This window comes from Drosophila navojoa, chromosome 5 (assembly GCF_054131105.1).
Source record: "Drosophila navojoa isolate 15081-1374.11 chromosome 5, UAZ_NAV_1.0, whole genome shotgun sequence".
Classification (NCBI taxonomy): Eukaryota; Metazoa; Arthropoda; class Insecta; order Diptera; family Drosophilidae; genus Drosophila; species Drosophila navojoa.
This window is the reverse complement of record NC_142893.1, coordinates 2,129,591-2,143,555: the sequence shown is the minus strand read 5'-3', so window position 1 is coordinate 2,143,555 and position 13,965 is coordinate 2,129,591. Positions and strand designations below refer to the sequence as shown.

Sequence of the window (13,965 nt, the reverse complement as noted above, 5' to 3'; positions counted from 1 at the left end):
AAATTGAAATTAGTTTAAACAAGGCTCTTTTAGACTTGCTTATAATTGTCGAGAGTCAGGCTGAGGGAACGGGTGGAACGCATCAGTGATAAGCTTTGTTTTATGACCGAACCAACCTTGAAGAGGATTATCTTATCTGTTTAACCAACTAATGAAATTTAATACTAAATCGGCCAAGGGCAAGACATTCCTTCCGTTTATGATCTTGGATCTCAGCTCTACGTCAAGCAACTGACTTAAGCGGAACGATGAGATTCCATTTGAGAAAAGCCTAAAATTGAACCTGAAACCCACCAAATAACTTACGCCCCTACCTCTGCAGCTGTACCACAAGTTTTTCATATCCAATAAGCCTTCACATATCTCTCTCTCTCTCTCTCTCTGTCTCCCTCTCCCCATAGACACGCTTTGCTCGGCAGGAGAGTCTGCTGCATACGATGCAGCAGGAGAATCGAGCGCTGCTCACACGAATACGACAGTACGAGCACTGCCTGGACGATGTGATGCGCAAGGTGGTGGACGCCATTGTGGCCGAGGATAATCTGAGGGAGGAGGTGAGCATGCTGAAGAGTCGCGTGCGCGATCTGGAGGCACAGAACGCAGCGCTGTCGGCGAGTCCGGTGAAGGGGCGGGACGAGGGCTACTGCACGATGAGCAGCGGACAGCCGCAGCCGTCGAATGGGCACCTGGAAGGACTGCCCGAGGAGCCGGAGCAGTGGCTGCTGCCGGCCGAGCCCTGCTCAACCGAAATGGAAGACTGGAGCATGTCGCAGGAGGAGCTGGCTGTGATAACCTTCGACGATGAGCGCGATCGGCAACAGCTGCAGCTGCAGCGGCGCAAGCGGGAGCACGACTGGCTCTGGCCCTCGAGCGACTTCATCAATTCGACGACCGTGGAGACGGACGACTCTGTCGCCGATGGCATTGCCCAGCTGCTGCAGCAGAAGGTCAGTCGGGTCTTCAGTTCGCTTTCAACTTAACCGTTAACTTATTTTCCGCCCACTGCAGCTTGTCTACTCGGAGGATGAGGAGGTTGCCTGCACGGACTTTACCAACGATTTCTATAAGCTCGTCAACATACGGCCCAACTCCTCGCGCAGCCTCTTCTCCTATCTGGAAGGCGAGACTGATGATGAGGACGATGAGGATGAAGAGGACGAGCAGGACTCGAGCATGTCGGAGAGCCAGATCAAGCAGCGTGTCAGTCCGACGCCCAGCGAGGCGGGACGTGCCCAACTGACCAGCTGCTCCTCCAGCGAAACCGATGAACACTCTGTGGCACCACCACCGCAACAACAATTGGATGAGGCGGTGGCGGAGGCGGAGGAGGAGGAGGAACATGATTACGCTGTAATTGAGGAATGCCGAAGACGTGTGAGCGACATCGAGATCGAGGATGTGCCGATGGTGAAGAACTCGTCTCCTGCTCTCAACGAACAGCAGTGCATTGCACAAATCATCAAGACAGAGCTGAGGCGCCCGCCCCACGTGCTGGTCAAGTCCAAGTCGGTGCTGGAGGAGCAGGAGCCCAGCTGCATATTGCGTCACAATCAGCGCCGCGAGCTCGAGTCCAGCGTGGTGCGCAGCGACAGCATCAGCTGCGCGATGATGGCCAAAATGGCCAAGGAGGCGCCCCCATCCCCGGCAATGGTATCCAAGCTAAAGGAGCGCCTGCTGCAGCGCCATGCTCCGAGCCCAACTGGCAACTCCTGGCGGCGCAGCAATGGCTGGAAGCGTGTCACCTCGCCAGTTGCCGGGTCAGCCAAAAAGGTAGGTGCTTCATTGCCCCAAACATGGAATACGAGTTCATATAGTAAAATCTTTGCAGGAGGCAACAAAGACAACCACGGAGCTGCCAAAGAGCTGCCAGCAAAAGGCGCCGCCCACACGTATACCCACATGCATACACACGACATCAACCACTTCCTCCACAAGCTCATCCTGCTCCTCGTCAACGCCTTCGTCGCCCTCGCCACCAAAACAGACGCAGAAGCTGACGCAGCAGCAGCAGCAGCAGCAACAACAGAAGCAGCAGGCGAAGCAGCCATCGCAGCAGCGCAAATCCAAAATTCCTCCACCTGTACCCGTGCGTCGTTCCTATGCCAGCTAAGAGACGCCCCCAACCCCCCTCTAAGCATAATCTCAAACAGAATTCTATAAATTGATAGCGACAGAGCGAAGAGCCATCGAGCATTCGCCGTAGAATTAAAGATTTAAAAGACTAAATTGTGATATATATTCAAACTAAAAACGAGAGAAGAGAGCAGAAGCAGTAGCAGCAGCAGCAGCAGCAGGAGAGGGTGTGCATGCACGAATACAACATATTTATATTATATATACACACACCTATATATACATATATATATATATATTTAAGAGTCTTTTGGATAATGTTTACTAGAATCGATGCTAGGCTCGACGTGCTCTATACAGTTTTGTAGAGCAGCGATCGCAGTTACAAGTTCCCAAATCGCATTTCCAAGCTGATCGAAAGAGTATGAGCTCTTCAGTATATATATAAAGTTTATAAGCTGTATAATCTGTATACAATATATATATATATTTATATTTGCATGATTTCTATTGGACTAGCCAAAGCTTTGCTCAGCATCTGAGCAAAGTGTCAACAAAAACTAATAAAACTATTAACTATCAGTAAACAGAACTATAAATATATAATAACAAATAGAATATATATATATAACAAATGTAGTCTTCCGCACAAAATCGAGTGTACTATATATATATAACATATAGATTTGTAGAACAGTTATGAAACAGTCGCTAAACATTTTGGGTGAAAAAAAAAACAGAAAACAACAAAAAGGCATATACAGTACATATATATATAGAGATACAGATACAGTAGATAGATATATACCGTGTATGGTATATATGGTTTCCGAGCGATTACAATAAAGTGTATATAGATACATATATATATATATATATATATATATATATATATATATATATATATATATATATATATATATATATATATATATATATAGGCATAAAGCTCTTCTTCTACTCTCTAGTTAGTCTCTTTAAGTAGCAACCGAACTCGGGTTCGGTCCTTGCAATCACATCCTAAGTACGAGTTATACATACATATATATATATATATAGTATATAGTATATACAACCTATAGCAAACGCACTACGCTCGACGGAAAACAAAATTGAGAAATTATAAATTTAAGCTCGTATAAAACATTATAAATGTATTTTCTTAGCGTAGCAAGTACAAAATGTAAACAATAAATTAAAAAAAAGTTACGAAATATAAATTATTAAACCAATGCGAAAATGTGTTTCAATTGCATAAAAGACAATAAACTATATATAAGAATAAAATAAAAGAATTTAAAATATATTTTGGCTAAATAAGAGTTAAGCATAAAAGAAATTTTACAAGAAAACATACAAATTATAAATAACTTAATTATACGCTAAAATTCTCGCAGGCTTTTAAAAATTAGGTAGATATATACTTGTTTAGGATCAGCTCCAGGCGTTTTTGTAGCTGGACAGCGTTTAGGCGCAGCTCGGGTTGGCTCAGCCAACAGCCTCTGTATAGCTCGCTATAGGCGCCCTCCAGACTCCTGGACACCTGATCGCATGATGGCTCGTCGAAATAGTGCGCTAGTCGGGGCTGCTTGCGCTGCTTGTGTCGCTTATGGACTCGGCCGTGGTTGGCTTCAAAGTTCAGATTGCGACGCACCTTTTTGTAGACATCCGTGGAGAGGAGCACATCCACTTGGGGCCTAATCCGACCTATATAGCTGCAGATGAGCTCCACAGAGCTGTCTGGCCAGTCCGTTGCACAGTAACAGCCACTCAAGGGCAACGGCTCGTTGGCCATCTTAAGCGACTCTAGCAGCGCGTAGTTATCGGGTCGCAGATCGTGCTTCACTACCTGATAGGCAATGGATTCATTGCAGTTGAGCGTATGGAAGGGCAAGCGACGCGACTGCAACTGCCACATGGTAATGCCCAAGGAGTAAATATCCGAGGCGCTGCTCAGAGGCAACGAACGCAAGGCTTCGGGCGACATGTAGCGCAATGTGCCCTTGACACCGCATTGCTCATCGCCCAAGCGAATGGAGCTGCCAAAGTCACAGAGCTTGCAGATGTAGCGACGCTTGGACTGCTCCAGTCTACCAAATCCTGCCTGCTTGGTGCCCAGGGCAACCAACACATTTGGAGGCTTCACATCCAGATGCAACACCTGCTGGCAATGACAGTATCGCAGCGCAGCGAGAATATCAAGGGTTATGCTGCAAGAATACAAATTACTATAAGATCTAAATAGATGTTCCCTCACAGCTTACAACACTCTGTGCAGCAGCGGCAGCGCGAGCGTGTCTAACACACGCTGGAGACACAACCCACTGGGCAGCTCCATGATGAGCAAACCAAACTCGGGCGTCGATTCCAGCTTAATCAATCGCACAATATTTTTGTGCTTCCAGTTCAAAATGTGCGCCTCATTTTGCAAAGTGGATACGGCGCCGGCTTTAATGATTTTTAATGCAACTGCATGCTCTGACAAGAAAGTACAATTCAAATGACAGAACACATTGTAGATTTCTAGGAAATACCTCTATAAATAGCCTTGAAGACTGTGCCATAGGCGCCTCGGCCCAAAATTTGACACCTGTTGGACCTTGCTGTAGCTGGCGGACCGTCTTTGAGCAGCTCAATGCGTTTTGGTGTGGTGAGCACCAGTGCATTTTCTCTCTTCAAAATGGACCTAACAATTAGTTTTTTAATAGTTTTTATATTTATTTGCGATAAAATTATGTTCTTACATTTTTTTAAGACGTTTAACGGTGCATTTAACAGCTGATTAGTGTTTGACAGCGTTGCCAGCTTGATAAAATAATAATTTAAAATTTGAGCCAAGCTTTCTTTTAAAATTTTGCAGTTTTTGGTATTTTAATTGACAGCGTCTTTTTCTTTATTACCCATTTAAAAAAATAAAATCTGCTTTTGTTATTGTGAATTTAGCATTATATTTGGCATTGCCAGGGTTTGGAAGTAAATACTAAACAGTAAATTTGCTCTTTAAATTTAGGTAATTTTTTAGTAGACACTTTTTTACTTAGAGTAAACATTCACAATAGTGCTGTTAGTCCGTGCATTTTGGCGTTGCCATCATATTTATATACTAAACAAACCAGAAAATGCAGCGCCATTTAACGTGCTGGCTATATTCAGACTACTTTTTAATACACACTCTTCTACTTAAAGTAAACGTTCACACAATAGTATTTGTTGTTCTGATTGCTTAATTTGTTAATTTTCGCACACTGGCAGCATAAGCCTCATACATACCTAATAGAAAATTAGTGATTACAATAAATATATGTATAATATTCTATGGAGGCTTCATTTTTGGCTTAATACTATTCAAATAAATAATAAGCTTTCATTGAGTTCTGTTTGCTACAGCATGACTATCCCGAGCTAAGCGCGCTCTCCATGTAATCTCTCCGTTTCGTTACGCAGATCCTGCAAAGGAAAAAGATATTCAATGAACGAGTGGATTGCGAATTGATGCTGAAAACAAATACCCTGAACGCATCTTGTATTTTGTCCGTGATGAGTTTGCGGGCAACTGGCTCCGGGACTCGCGTATCCTTGAGTCCCTGCACGAAATCATTCAAGTCGAGCGGCTCGCCAATGTTGACGGTGACCTTCTTGCCCCACTGCAGCTTGTAGGGCTCCACATTGGGCAGCACGCTGTCCATGCCCTCGTGCCACATGGGCACAATGATGGGTATGCGCGGTGACTCATAGATAATGCGCCCGACACCCCATTTGAGACGCATCTCCTCCTTGGTCATGTTCACCTTGCCCTCGGGAAAGACGTGCACCCATTGCCCAAGAGCGCACTTTTCGATGCACAGATTGATGGCCTCCTGGTAGACGCCGTTGCCACGCACCACAGGTATGCATTTACCTATAATAATTATGCATTTATAGTGCCTTATATATATCCATTTATAGACTCCACTCACCGTACATAAAGAACATGGCATGAATCTTTTTGGTAAAGCAAATATCGTGCGCCGCCATTGACCAGCGAATGCGAAACGTGTTGCAGACATAGCGCATGGGCAGCATGCCCCAAATACCGGGATCATCGAAGCAGGAGTAGTGATTGGACACAGTTACCAAGGGTATGCCCTTTGGTCGCTTGGCCACGGCCTTCACCAGACGCTCCTTGTTGTACACTTGAGTTTTATTCATCAGAACTGTGTGAGAGAAGAGAGAGAGAAAGCATTAGGAGATATATGTGCAGTTATAGGTATAGCCTAATATAGCATAGCCGAAAGCCAGCTCCCTCAAGATCGGATATATATATTTTTATATAGATGAACTGTGTTTGAGTTAAACCTAATCTCAGAAACAGAGCAGGTAAGGAGCTCGTCGAGCACGCCCTATTAGACGTAAGCTATGTAATTCTTGCCTAGTCAAGCGTGAACTATTAGACAAGTGCTATATCGTAGCTGCAGCAGCAAATTTTAATTAATATGCAAACAGGAAGCATAAATGGAGGCAAGCAACTTGGCCGTGATGGCCCAAAACGAAACGAAAACAAAATCAAGCAAATATAAATAGATAATACGGTATATATAGAGCATATATAGGATACTTGGATGTATAAGAGATGATGTAGAAAAGCATAGAAAGAGAAACAATGACAATATTGTAATGCAGAAATGCAACTAAAAACGAAATTTGTTTTCAGTCAACAAAAGATTTTCTTACAGGATGGAAAATGAAAATCTAGTAAATATATCACTCTCTATATATACATAGATCTATTCTCACTCACCCAGCACAATCTTGCTGATGATGCCAACAATGGTGACCACCAATTGGCTGGTGATGAGCCAGAATCTGGATGGATTGCGCAAACGGGGAAATATCCAATCGATGGGATATGGTATCTCGACGCCGGATGACATATTTGACATGTTCGGGGGCTCCCGGTCCGGCGTACGACCGTCCTGTGGCTTAAGCTCCCTGTCCGCCGTCTGCCTAATGCTGTCAGTCGATAAAGTTACCTGTAGTGTGCTCGTGTTGTGTGTGGAGTTCTTTTGATGTGCCTCTGGCTGCGTCTGCGTCTGCTGCTGCTTCTTCTGTTCCTCCTGCTGCTGCTGCTGCTCCGGCTCTTTGTGCGGCGGCTGCTGCTGCTGCAGTCCCGGCAATGATCTATCATCGGGCAAGGGGCGCGCCTCGGGGGCCTGCACAAACGGCTGCGAATTGATGGTAACATTGTTTAACATGGCGATCAAGCTATCAAACTAACTGGCAGCCATGAGGCAGGTGTGTTTAAGTCTCATTCTACATAAATGTACTTTATGTTGGGTCAAAGACTACTTCTCTCTCAGCTCTATATAATAAAAATTATATATGTTTCTGTTCAGTGACAATCCGAGTTGCGTACATCAGGCTAAAACACTTTGTGCTATAAACTAAATAAGCTGCAGCAAGAGACAGGTAGAGTGAGAGAGAGAGAGTACGAACAACAAAAACAAAGAAACGTAATTTACGCAGCCTATGGCAAAACAAAGTACAGTAGAAGCACGCTCAACGCACATCTGCAACGGTTAGCGTTGCTGATATCAAGCGTTCAACTCTTTTGTCTTTTCACTTACACGAAGACGGGCAATATTTAGCAGAACAATTTACATTTATACAAAAAATACAAAAATATGTATATATATATAAAACGACACTACATATAATTTTGAGGAATAAAGTGTGTGTGTGTGATACATTTCATATTTCATTGACATTCACCTGGGCGCTATGGGGCAAGTTTCACTGTGGGCAATTAAAGTCCAATCAAAACATTTAATACGCTTAATTGAAGGCGTCTTCTTTTAATTTAAAATATATCTTTATATATTCAATTAAAGTTTATATGATTTGTTGTTTCTAAAGAATATTTTGCTTTGGGCGGACACAACTGCGCGCGGGCAGCTTTAAACCGTAACTGACAATTTGTCAAGTTCAAATGTGCACGATTAGATGCGTACAAGGGCGCCACAAGCAAACAAAGAGAGAGAGAGAGAAAGACACAGAGTGCCGCTAGAGAGAGTGCTTGGGCAATAGTCAAGTGGTAATGCAGCACATTTTAATCAGTAAATATTTATCAGTTGTTGCGAAAGCACGTTTTCACACACAGATTTGCACTTGGCATGCACCGAAAGATAACAACAAATCTATTCAAATAGCGCGCGAATGCGTTGCAGCCCTAGTCTGGTAGGCAATCCTGCTCTGGTGAATATAAGTGGCCAATACGCATGCATAATAAATATAATTGATATATTTGCTCCTCTATATAAATATAGACTCATAAAGAAACCATCGACTATAACATTTAGGTCTTAATCAGTTAAATTGAATACATCGCAAATTGCTATTTGAATTGCGCGCCTTTGCGTAACATCCCTGACCTGTAGGTCGCATTGCCAATTGCGCTGTGGTGAATATCAACACGCGTGCCATTTATCATATGCATACATATGTATGTGCATATATGCACACATATACAAAAAATCAATTAACTTGAACTAAACTAATTGATTATACTTAACAAATTTGAATATTCTGATTTGATTCTCACCCGCACGGACAATATGTACGCATGTCGGCCATAGATGATCCGCGGCAGGTACTTTTCTTGTCTATGACATTGCCACAGACAACGCGTGGCAGTCAAGTTCACGTGATCAGGCCGAATTCGCCTTAAACTTGCATAAATTGCCATCAGCATGGTGAACACTCAATTTGTTTTTGATATGCGTTTGTTTTTGTATATATGAAGATTTATATCCGTGGATTGGCTAATTTCTTGTATATTCCACCCGTGTTTTTACATAAGCGTTATTTATCATTAGCGGCACCACACACACGGCCAATTCGTTAATGCGGGGAGGAGATTGCACTGCAACTGACAACGTCCAGGTTGAATTTCGGTTGGCCAAGGTTAGCGCATTCAGGCCCGTGCAATAGATTCTTGTGCCTAACGCGCACTTTCGCTGTAGCGCGCATGTCTGGGTGAATTGCTGTTGCCAAGAAAGCAATAGAGTGTATTATGTATGGGCCAAAATGGAAAAAGAAATAAATTGAAAATTTTCGATGTAAACAAGGCCGAAACAGCTGAGCGTTTTTGCCATTCACGGCGAGCTATTACATAAGACAGTGCTGCCAGCTCCCTTCAAAAAAATACTCCTAAAATTATCGACTTGTAATCGGAGAGACTTTATTCATTTTACATTAAATGTGAATTAAAAACACATTTATTTTGATAAACAGTCTTAACCATGTCACGCAGTGCTCGTCCTCTTACCTCAGCCCGTGTGAGACACAAAATTAAGGAATTGACCACGCCGTCAGCCGATAGCAACTACGTGGTCAACCGGAATCCTCGCAATCTCGAGAGATTACGCATAGGCTATAAGCCAACCGGTTATCATCTGGAGAAGCCTGGCCGTTCCTATTGGCACACACTAGAGGTCAACACCAGCGGTCGCTATGTTAGTGCCGATGTGAAGCATTTCGAGAATGGCACAATTCTAAGTGCCAGCACCTCCGAGTGGGCCATCAAGCAGCAATTGTACAAAACAAATGATACACCTGCATTTGTCAATCTTGGCCGTGTGCTCGCCCAACGCTGTCTTCAAGCCGGCATTACTGAGATGACATGCAACGTGCCCGCTGTCCCCGGCAGTAAACTGGAGAAGCTGCTGAAAGCTGTGCAGGAAAACGGAGTCAGCTTCCAGGAACCCGCTAGACTCCCACTTACGCATCCCTGGGATGCGTATAGGCATGAGAAACCCTGGGAGGTAACGGAGCAACAAATATCAACACAAACTGCAGCAAAGAAATAAAAACAAAAACAATATTGTTTCGGATGTCGTTTCGTTTATAATAAACGTTGATTTATGCTAATTACAATTAACCAACATCATTGTTTTATTTAACTCTAGCTGCAGTCAACCGCTCGTCTATTCGTACTTGCCCTTGATGTCCTTCCATTGTTTCTGTAACAGGAGAAATACCTTTTTATGTGAACAAATTTATTACATAAGCAACAAAAAAACTTACGCCTTTGTTGATGCTGTCGAAGATCAAGTTCGAAGTGACATCGATAGCGCGTTCAAAGAAGAAGGCCGATGCCATGATGGCCACAGCGTATGTGGATGTACGTTTAAACAGCGAATTGTAAATAACCTTCATTTTGGTTAGATTTGTTGAAAATTTTTAATTTTCTAGCAAAATTGCAGTCGCTTCTCGCACGCCAATAAACAGCTGTCACAAACCAGTGTGAGGTACCGTAAAAAGTTTTACGTAGCACGTTAACGGCACTGAGACTAGACAAACTTTCGTCGCGTGGCAGCCTTGTTGTTTTTCAGCTAGATGGCAACGCCAGTTAAATTATTTTCATCTGAGTCGAGTTTCGGCAATTTCTGAGATAAACTTTAACTGTGACAGACGCCACAATAGAAACAGCCTGCCAAGCTGCTTTAGTTACCCAGTGAACCGAAAAATATAATTTCTTTTTAATTTACACACAATGGTCGATTTAACCGATGCCGGCTCACCGTTCCAGCAGTCCATACCAAATCTTGCATTCTATGTGCCGGCCGTTGTTGTTTTTGGATTAGCAGGTGAGTTGGTTTAGTTAATGCATTATAATATAGAGATGCGTTTTGTTGCGTCATGCATGCAATAAAAGGAACTGTACAGCCCACCATACACTTCCGCCACACCATTATGACAGACGCACTACTGTTATGTGGGTCAAAAGTAAAAGACAAAAAAAACAAAAACAAGAAAACTTTCACCACTCTAAATCTAACTAGAATTGCTCCACCGCCCCTCGCTCATCTTCTATTGTGCCCGTCTTTGTTTTTTACTCTGCTAAGCTGATTGGAAATGCCGTTATCTTCATGCTGATTGGAATAGTATCTGTCAAAGCTCATACAATTCTTGTTTTTTGTTGGTTTTTGTATACGTGTACTTAGCATACCTATCTTTTTTTTTTAATACATATATTTTTGAGGACGTATACAAAAGTTTTGCTGTTCTCATATTGAAAATGATAAGCTAGCAGCGATAAGAATGCCAAGGCACTACGCTTTGAGAACCAACAGAGAAAATGTTAATGGGAGAACTGAACACGTGCCCAGATTCGAGTTAGAATTTCCATTTGTATCTTCGTGTCTAATTAGGTAGAAGCTGTCCTATCATTATGCATGCCAATAGCCTATAGCATATAGCCTATACCCCCTCAATATAAAAGCTTGCAGCTGATAAGTCCACATTATCTCATATTATTTTATTTACTAACTTGAGTTCGAACTACCTGTTAAAAAAAATATGCTGACTCTTAAGCAAAAAGAACAGAGAAGCAACACTCAATATAAAGCGCAGCAACAACTACCTGTCTGCACGTATATATCATATAGAATGAAATATAAGCACACCTGATTACGAATAAGTTTTTATTTTTCCAATTTATATATTAGATTTGCCACTTAACGTTCAGTTTGTTCAAGTCAACGCTGCCGAACGTTAGTCGCGCCGCTTTAAACATATAAAGAGAACCCAATTAATTAAAAATAGTGAGTTAGTTTGCTATAACAAGTGAATATTCATTCATTGTAATTATTTATTTCAAAAGTAAATAAAAAAAAGTTATCCAACTCGCAGCCGGTAGGATTCGAACCTACGCTCCCAGAGGGAATCTGATTTCGAGTCAGACGCCTTAACCACTCGGCCACGACTGCTGTTGGTGGTTAGCGACCTAAGTGCCATAAGAGAGCAAATGAGCGCGCGCATTTAGCTGTGAGCGAAATTCTTTCGTCTTGCTCTTTGCCACGTTAAATATTTTGTTCTTGTACTCAACATAAATCATTGAATCTTATTTAACTTAAATATTCGCAAAATAGTTAATAGAAACAATTTAAATTTATATAAAAAGCTGCTGCATGCTAAATAAAAATAGTTATTCCGTTATGTGATAGTTAGTCTATAGCTAAATAATACATTGTTTTGCCTGCACTCAAGAAATTTTAACTTGCAGACGCCATAAATCGTTAAGCCAGCAGCCCCACACTTAACTTAAACTTAACTTAAAAGACAAAGTCAAAGCTAAATCAATACAAACCGTAAACAATGGCCGAAGATCCATTGAATCAGCGCGCGTTTGCCGAAGATGTGGCCGCTGCCGCAGCAGCTGGCGGTGATGAGGGCTTCGCTTTGCCCCCGGGCTCCGGTCCTGGTTCGGCGGGCTTTCAAATGCCCACCGCTGATGAGATATGGAAAATGGTCGAGTCCATGGAAGGCATCACAGACGATGAACGGGCCGAGCTGCGCGAGAGCATATTCAATCCGAAGGCAGCGTCGCCAGATGATTTATTGAAATACGGACAGCCGGGCCACAGCTCAAAGGAGTATCTAATATTCTTTGTGATGCTAGCGCTCATCTTGCTGGTCTTTGGTAAGCTGAGAATACTACCTAGCATTCGTGAAAACTCCAACTGAGCAAAAGAAATGAGACTCGGGTGTGCTTACCTAGGCATAAATCATTGTAGTGAATTTGTTTTTGATCAGCTTCGGTCCTAGATAACATGATCTAGCATCTCTTCTAGCATATAGTTCTTGTTATTTCAGTTTTCGCTACTCCACATGTTACCTGGCACGCCTCCTGCTACAGACAAACAATATACTCCATATAACCATTACGAATGGGCATTAAAACAAATACAATTTATGTATGTATATAATTATGAATGTGGTGGTGATATCTGTGGATAGTGTGCGCTGTTAACATACTCAGAAATAAACATTGCTTTTATTTATTATTGCTGAGAATGTCGGTTTTTATAGCGTTCGATTTTCGATAAGATAGGGAGAGAAATCCACCACAAAATAATTACAACAAAACTATGTATATACACACATATGTATAAAAAAGTCAAGAAAATCAACATAAAAGGTTTTTTGGTCAAAGCAGCGTGGTTGGCCATGCCGTTTATTTTCTATCTCTCTATCTATCTGTAGTTTTAATTTTATTATTATTATTTTTCGTATCAAAATTTTGGTTGTGAATTTGTGCCATGGCTTCTAATGATGAAACCCTAATTGAGCAGCTGAAGCGCTCAGTGGAGTCGCTGGTCGCCAAGACCGGGCCGCACAGTCGCTTCGCTGAGGATCTAATACAGAAAATTGGGAAACTGCAAGCCAAATTGGACTCGCTGACAGATGTAGATCGGCATCAATTTGTCAGTGAGATGAAGGGCTCCATCCAGGAGGCAATAGCGAGAATCGAGCATCGACTGCAACAGCACACGCATATCGCCCATGCCTATACCACCTCCATTCTGGTGGCTGTCATATTTCTAATCGTCTCGGTTTTCGGTTAATAATGAGCCCTTGCAATATAGCCACTTTAAAGATATCTAATAATCATTCGATTTCTTCTCTTTCAGCTCTCTTTGGCTTCAAGCTCTACAAATCGTTGACGGAGAAGGAGCTCAAGAAACAGGAGAAACTCCGGAGCAAACAGCAGAAGAAATCTAAGAAATCAAACTAAGCTCTCTATATTGCCCACTCTCCATAGATATATGCATATAGTGTATACAGTTATAGATATACTATATATATCGCAATAATCTTTCTGTTTAAATTTATATTAAATTGCAAAAGTTTTGTTTTAAATGGTAAATAATAACGTCAAATAAAAATGGCCTGTAAATGACTTCAATTTGTACACAATATACATGTAGCCATTATGCGTATAAACAATATATAAATCATTATAAAATTTAAAGTTGAAAGAAACTTCCCTTTGATTTGCGTGTTTGCTTCACATTAAACAAGAGCGTTTGTTATCCTTCCATAGCATTTCGTGACGAAATCAAAACTTGTTGC

General features: G+C 42.2%; 6 protein-coding genes and 1 non-coding gene across 18 annotated transcripts in view; 3 read left to right on the top strand and 4 right to left on the bottom strand.

Annotated features, from left to right (window-relative positions):
• Positions 1-4,740, top strand: part of LOC108654261 (uncharacterized) — a 53,966-nt gene extending 49,226 nt beyond the window's left edge. For all 6 annotated transcript variants that reach the window (XM_018105428.3, XM_018105430.3, XM_018105432.3 and 3 more), the window contains 3 exons: positions 402-947; positions 1,009-1,770; positions 1,829-4,740. In XM_018105428.3, the coding sequence (XP_017960917.1) occupies positions 402-947; positions 1,009-1,770; positions 1,829-2,110 (1,590 nt within the window). In that variant the 3' untranslated portion in view covers positions 2,111-4,740. The remainder of the gene's footprint in view (positions 1-401; positions 948-1,008; positions 1,771-1,828) is intronic.
• Positions 3,356-4,999, bottom strand: Mos (proto-oncogene serine/threonine-protein kinase mos). The gene is made up of 4 exons (XM_018105438.3): positions 4,818-4,999; positions 4,608-4,759; positions 4,338-4,551; positions 3,356-4,283 (listed from the first exon to the last, which is right to left on the bottom strand). Coding segments are annotated over exons 1-4 (1,170 nt in total). The 5' UTR covers positions 4,820-4,999; the 3' UTR covers positions 3,356-3,481.
• Positions 5,000-5,203: 204 nt separating this feature from the next.
• On the bottom strand, positions 5,204-9,186 carry Taz (tafazzin, phospholipid-lysophospholipid transacylase). Its single transcript, XM_018105436.3, has 5 exons — positions 8,651-9,186; positions 6,851-7,274; positions 6,030-6,266; positions 5,583-5,971; positions 5,204-5,520 (listed from the first exon to the last, which is right to left on the bottom strand). Exons 1-5 carry the CDS (start codon positions 8,798-8,800, stop codon positions 5,476-5,478), a joined length of 1,245 nt encoding a protein of 414 aa, XP_017960925.1. The 5' UTR covers positions 8,801-9,186; the 3' UTR covers positions 5,204-5,475.
• A 26-nt stretch (positions 9,187-9,212) lies between these two features.
• On the top strand, positions 9,213-9,988 carry mRpL18 (mitochondrial ribosomal protein L18). Its single transcript, XM_018105440.3, has one exon. The coding sequence runs from the start codon at positions 9,351-9,353 to the stop codon at positions 9,915-9,917; it is 567 nt and encodes a 188-aa protein (XP_017960929.1). The 5' UTR covers positions 9,213-9,350; the 3' UTR covers positions 9,918-9,988.
• On the bottom strand, positions 9,932-10,420 carry ox (ubiquinol-cytochrome C reductase complex subunit oxen). The gene is made up of 2 exons (XM_018105451.3): positions 10,135-10,420; positions 9,932-10,070 (listed from the first exon to the last, which is right to left on the bottom strand). The coding sequence occupies exons 1-2, from the start codon at positions 10,264-10,266 to the stop codon at positions 10,035-10,037; spliced, it is 168 nt and encodes a 55-aa protein (XP_017960940.1). The 5' UTR covers positions 10,267-10,420; the 3' UTR covers positions 9,932-10,034.
• Positions 10,421-10,453: 33 nt separating this feature from the next.
• LOC108654270 (uncharacterized) lies at positions 10,454-13,792 on the top strand. 7 transcript variants are annotated; one of them, XM_018105444.2, is made up of 3 exons: positions 10,556-10,697; positions 12,116-12,532; positions 13,524-13,792. In XM_018105444.2, the coding sequence occupies exons 2-3, from the start codon at positions 12,208-12,210 to the stop codon at positions 13,625-13,627; spliced, it is 429 nt and encodes a 142-aa protein (XP_017960933.1). In that variant the 5' UTR covers positions 10,556-10,697; positions 12,116-12,207; the 3' UTR covers positions 13,628-13,792. The 7 variants fall into 7 exon arrangements, with proteins under 7 accessions (XP_017960936.1, XP_017960933.1, XP_089118378.1 ...); XM_089262252.1 differs by having other exon boundaries at positions 10,561-10,697; positions 12,100-12,532; XM_089262254.1 differs by lacking the exon at positions 10,556-10,697 and adding an exon at positions 11,477-11,654 and having other exon boundaries at positions 12,100-12,532.
• TRNAS-CGA (transfer RNA serine (anticodon CGA)) lies at positions 11,738-11,819 on the bottom strand. The gene has a single exon. It is a non-coding gene; the product is annotated as a tRNA-Ser (tRNA).
• Positions 13,793-13,965: the final 173 nt, after the last annotated feature.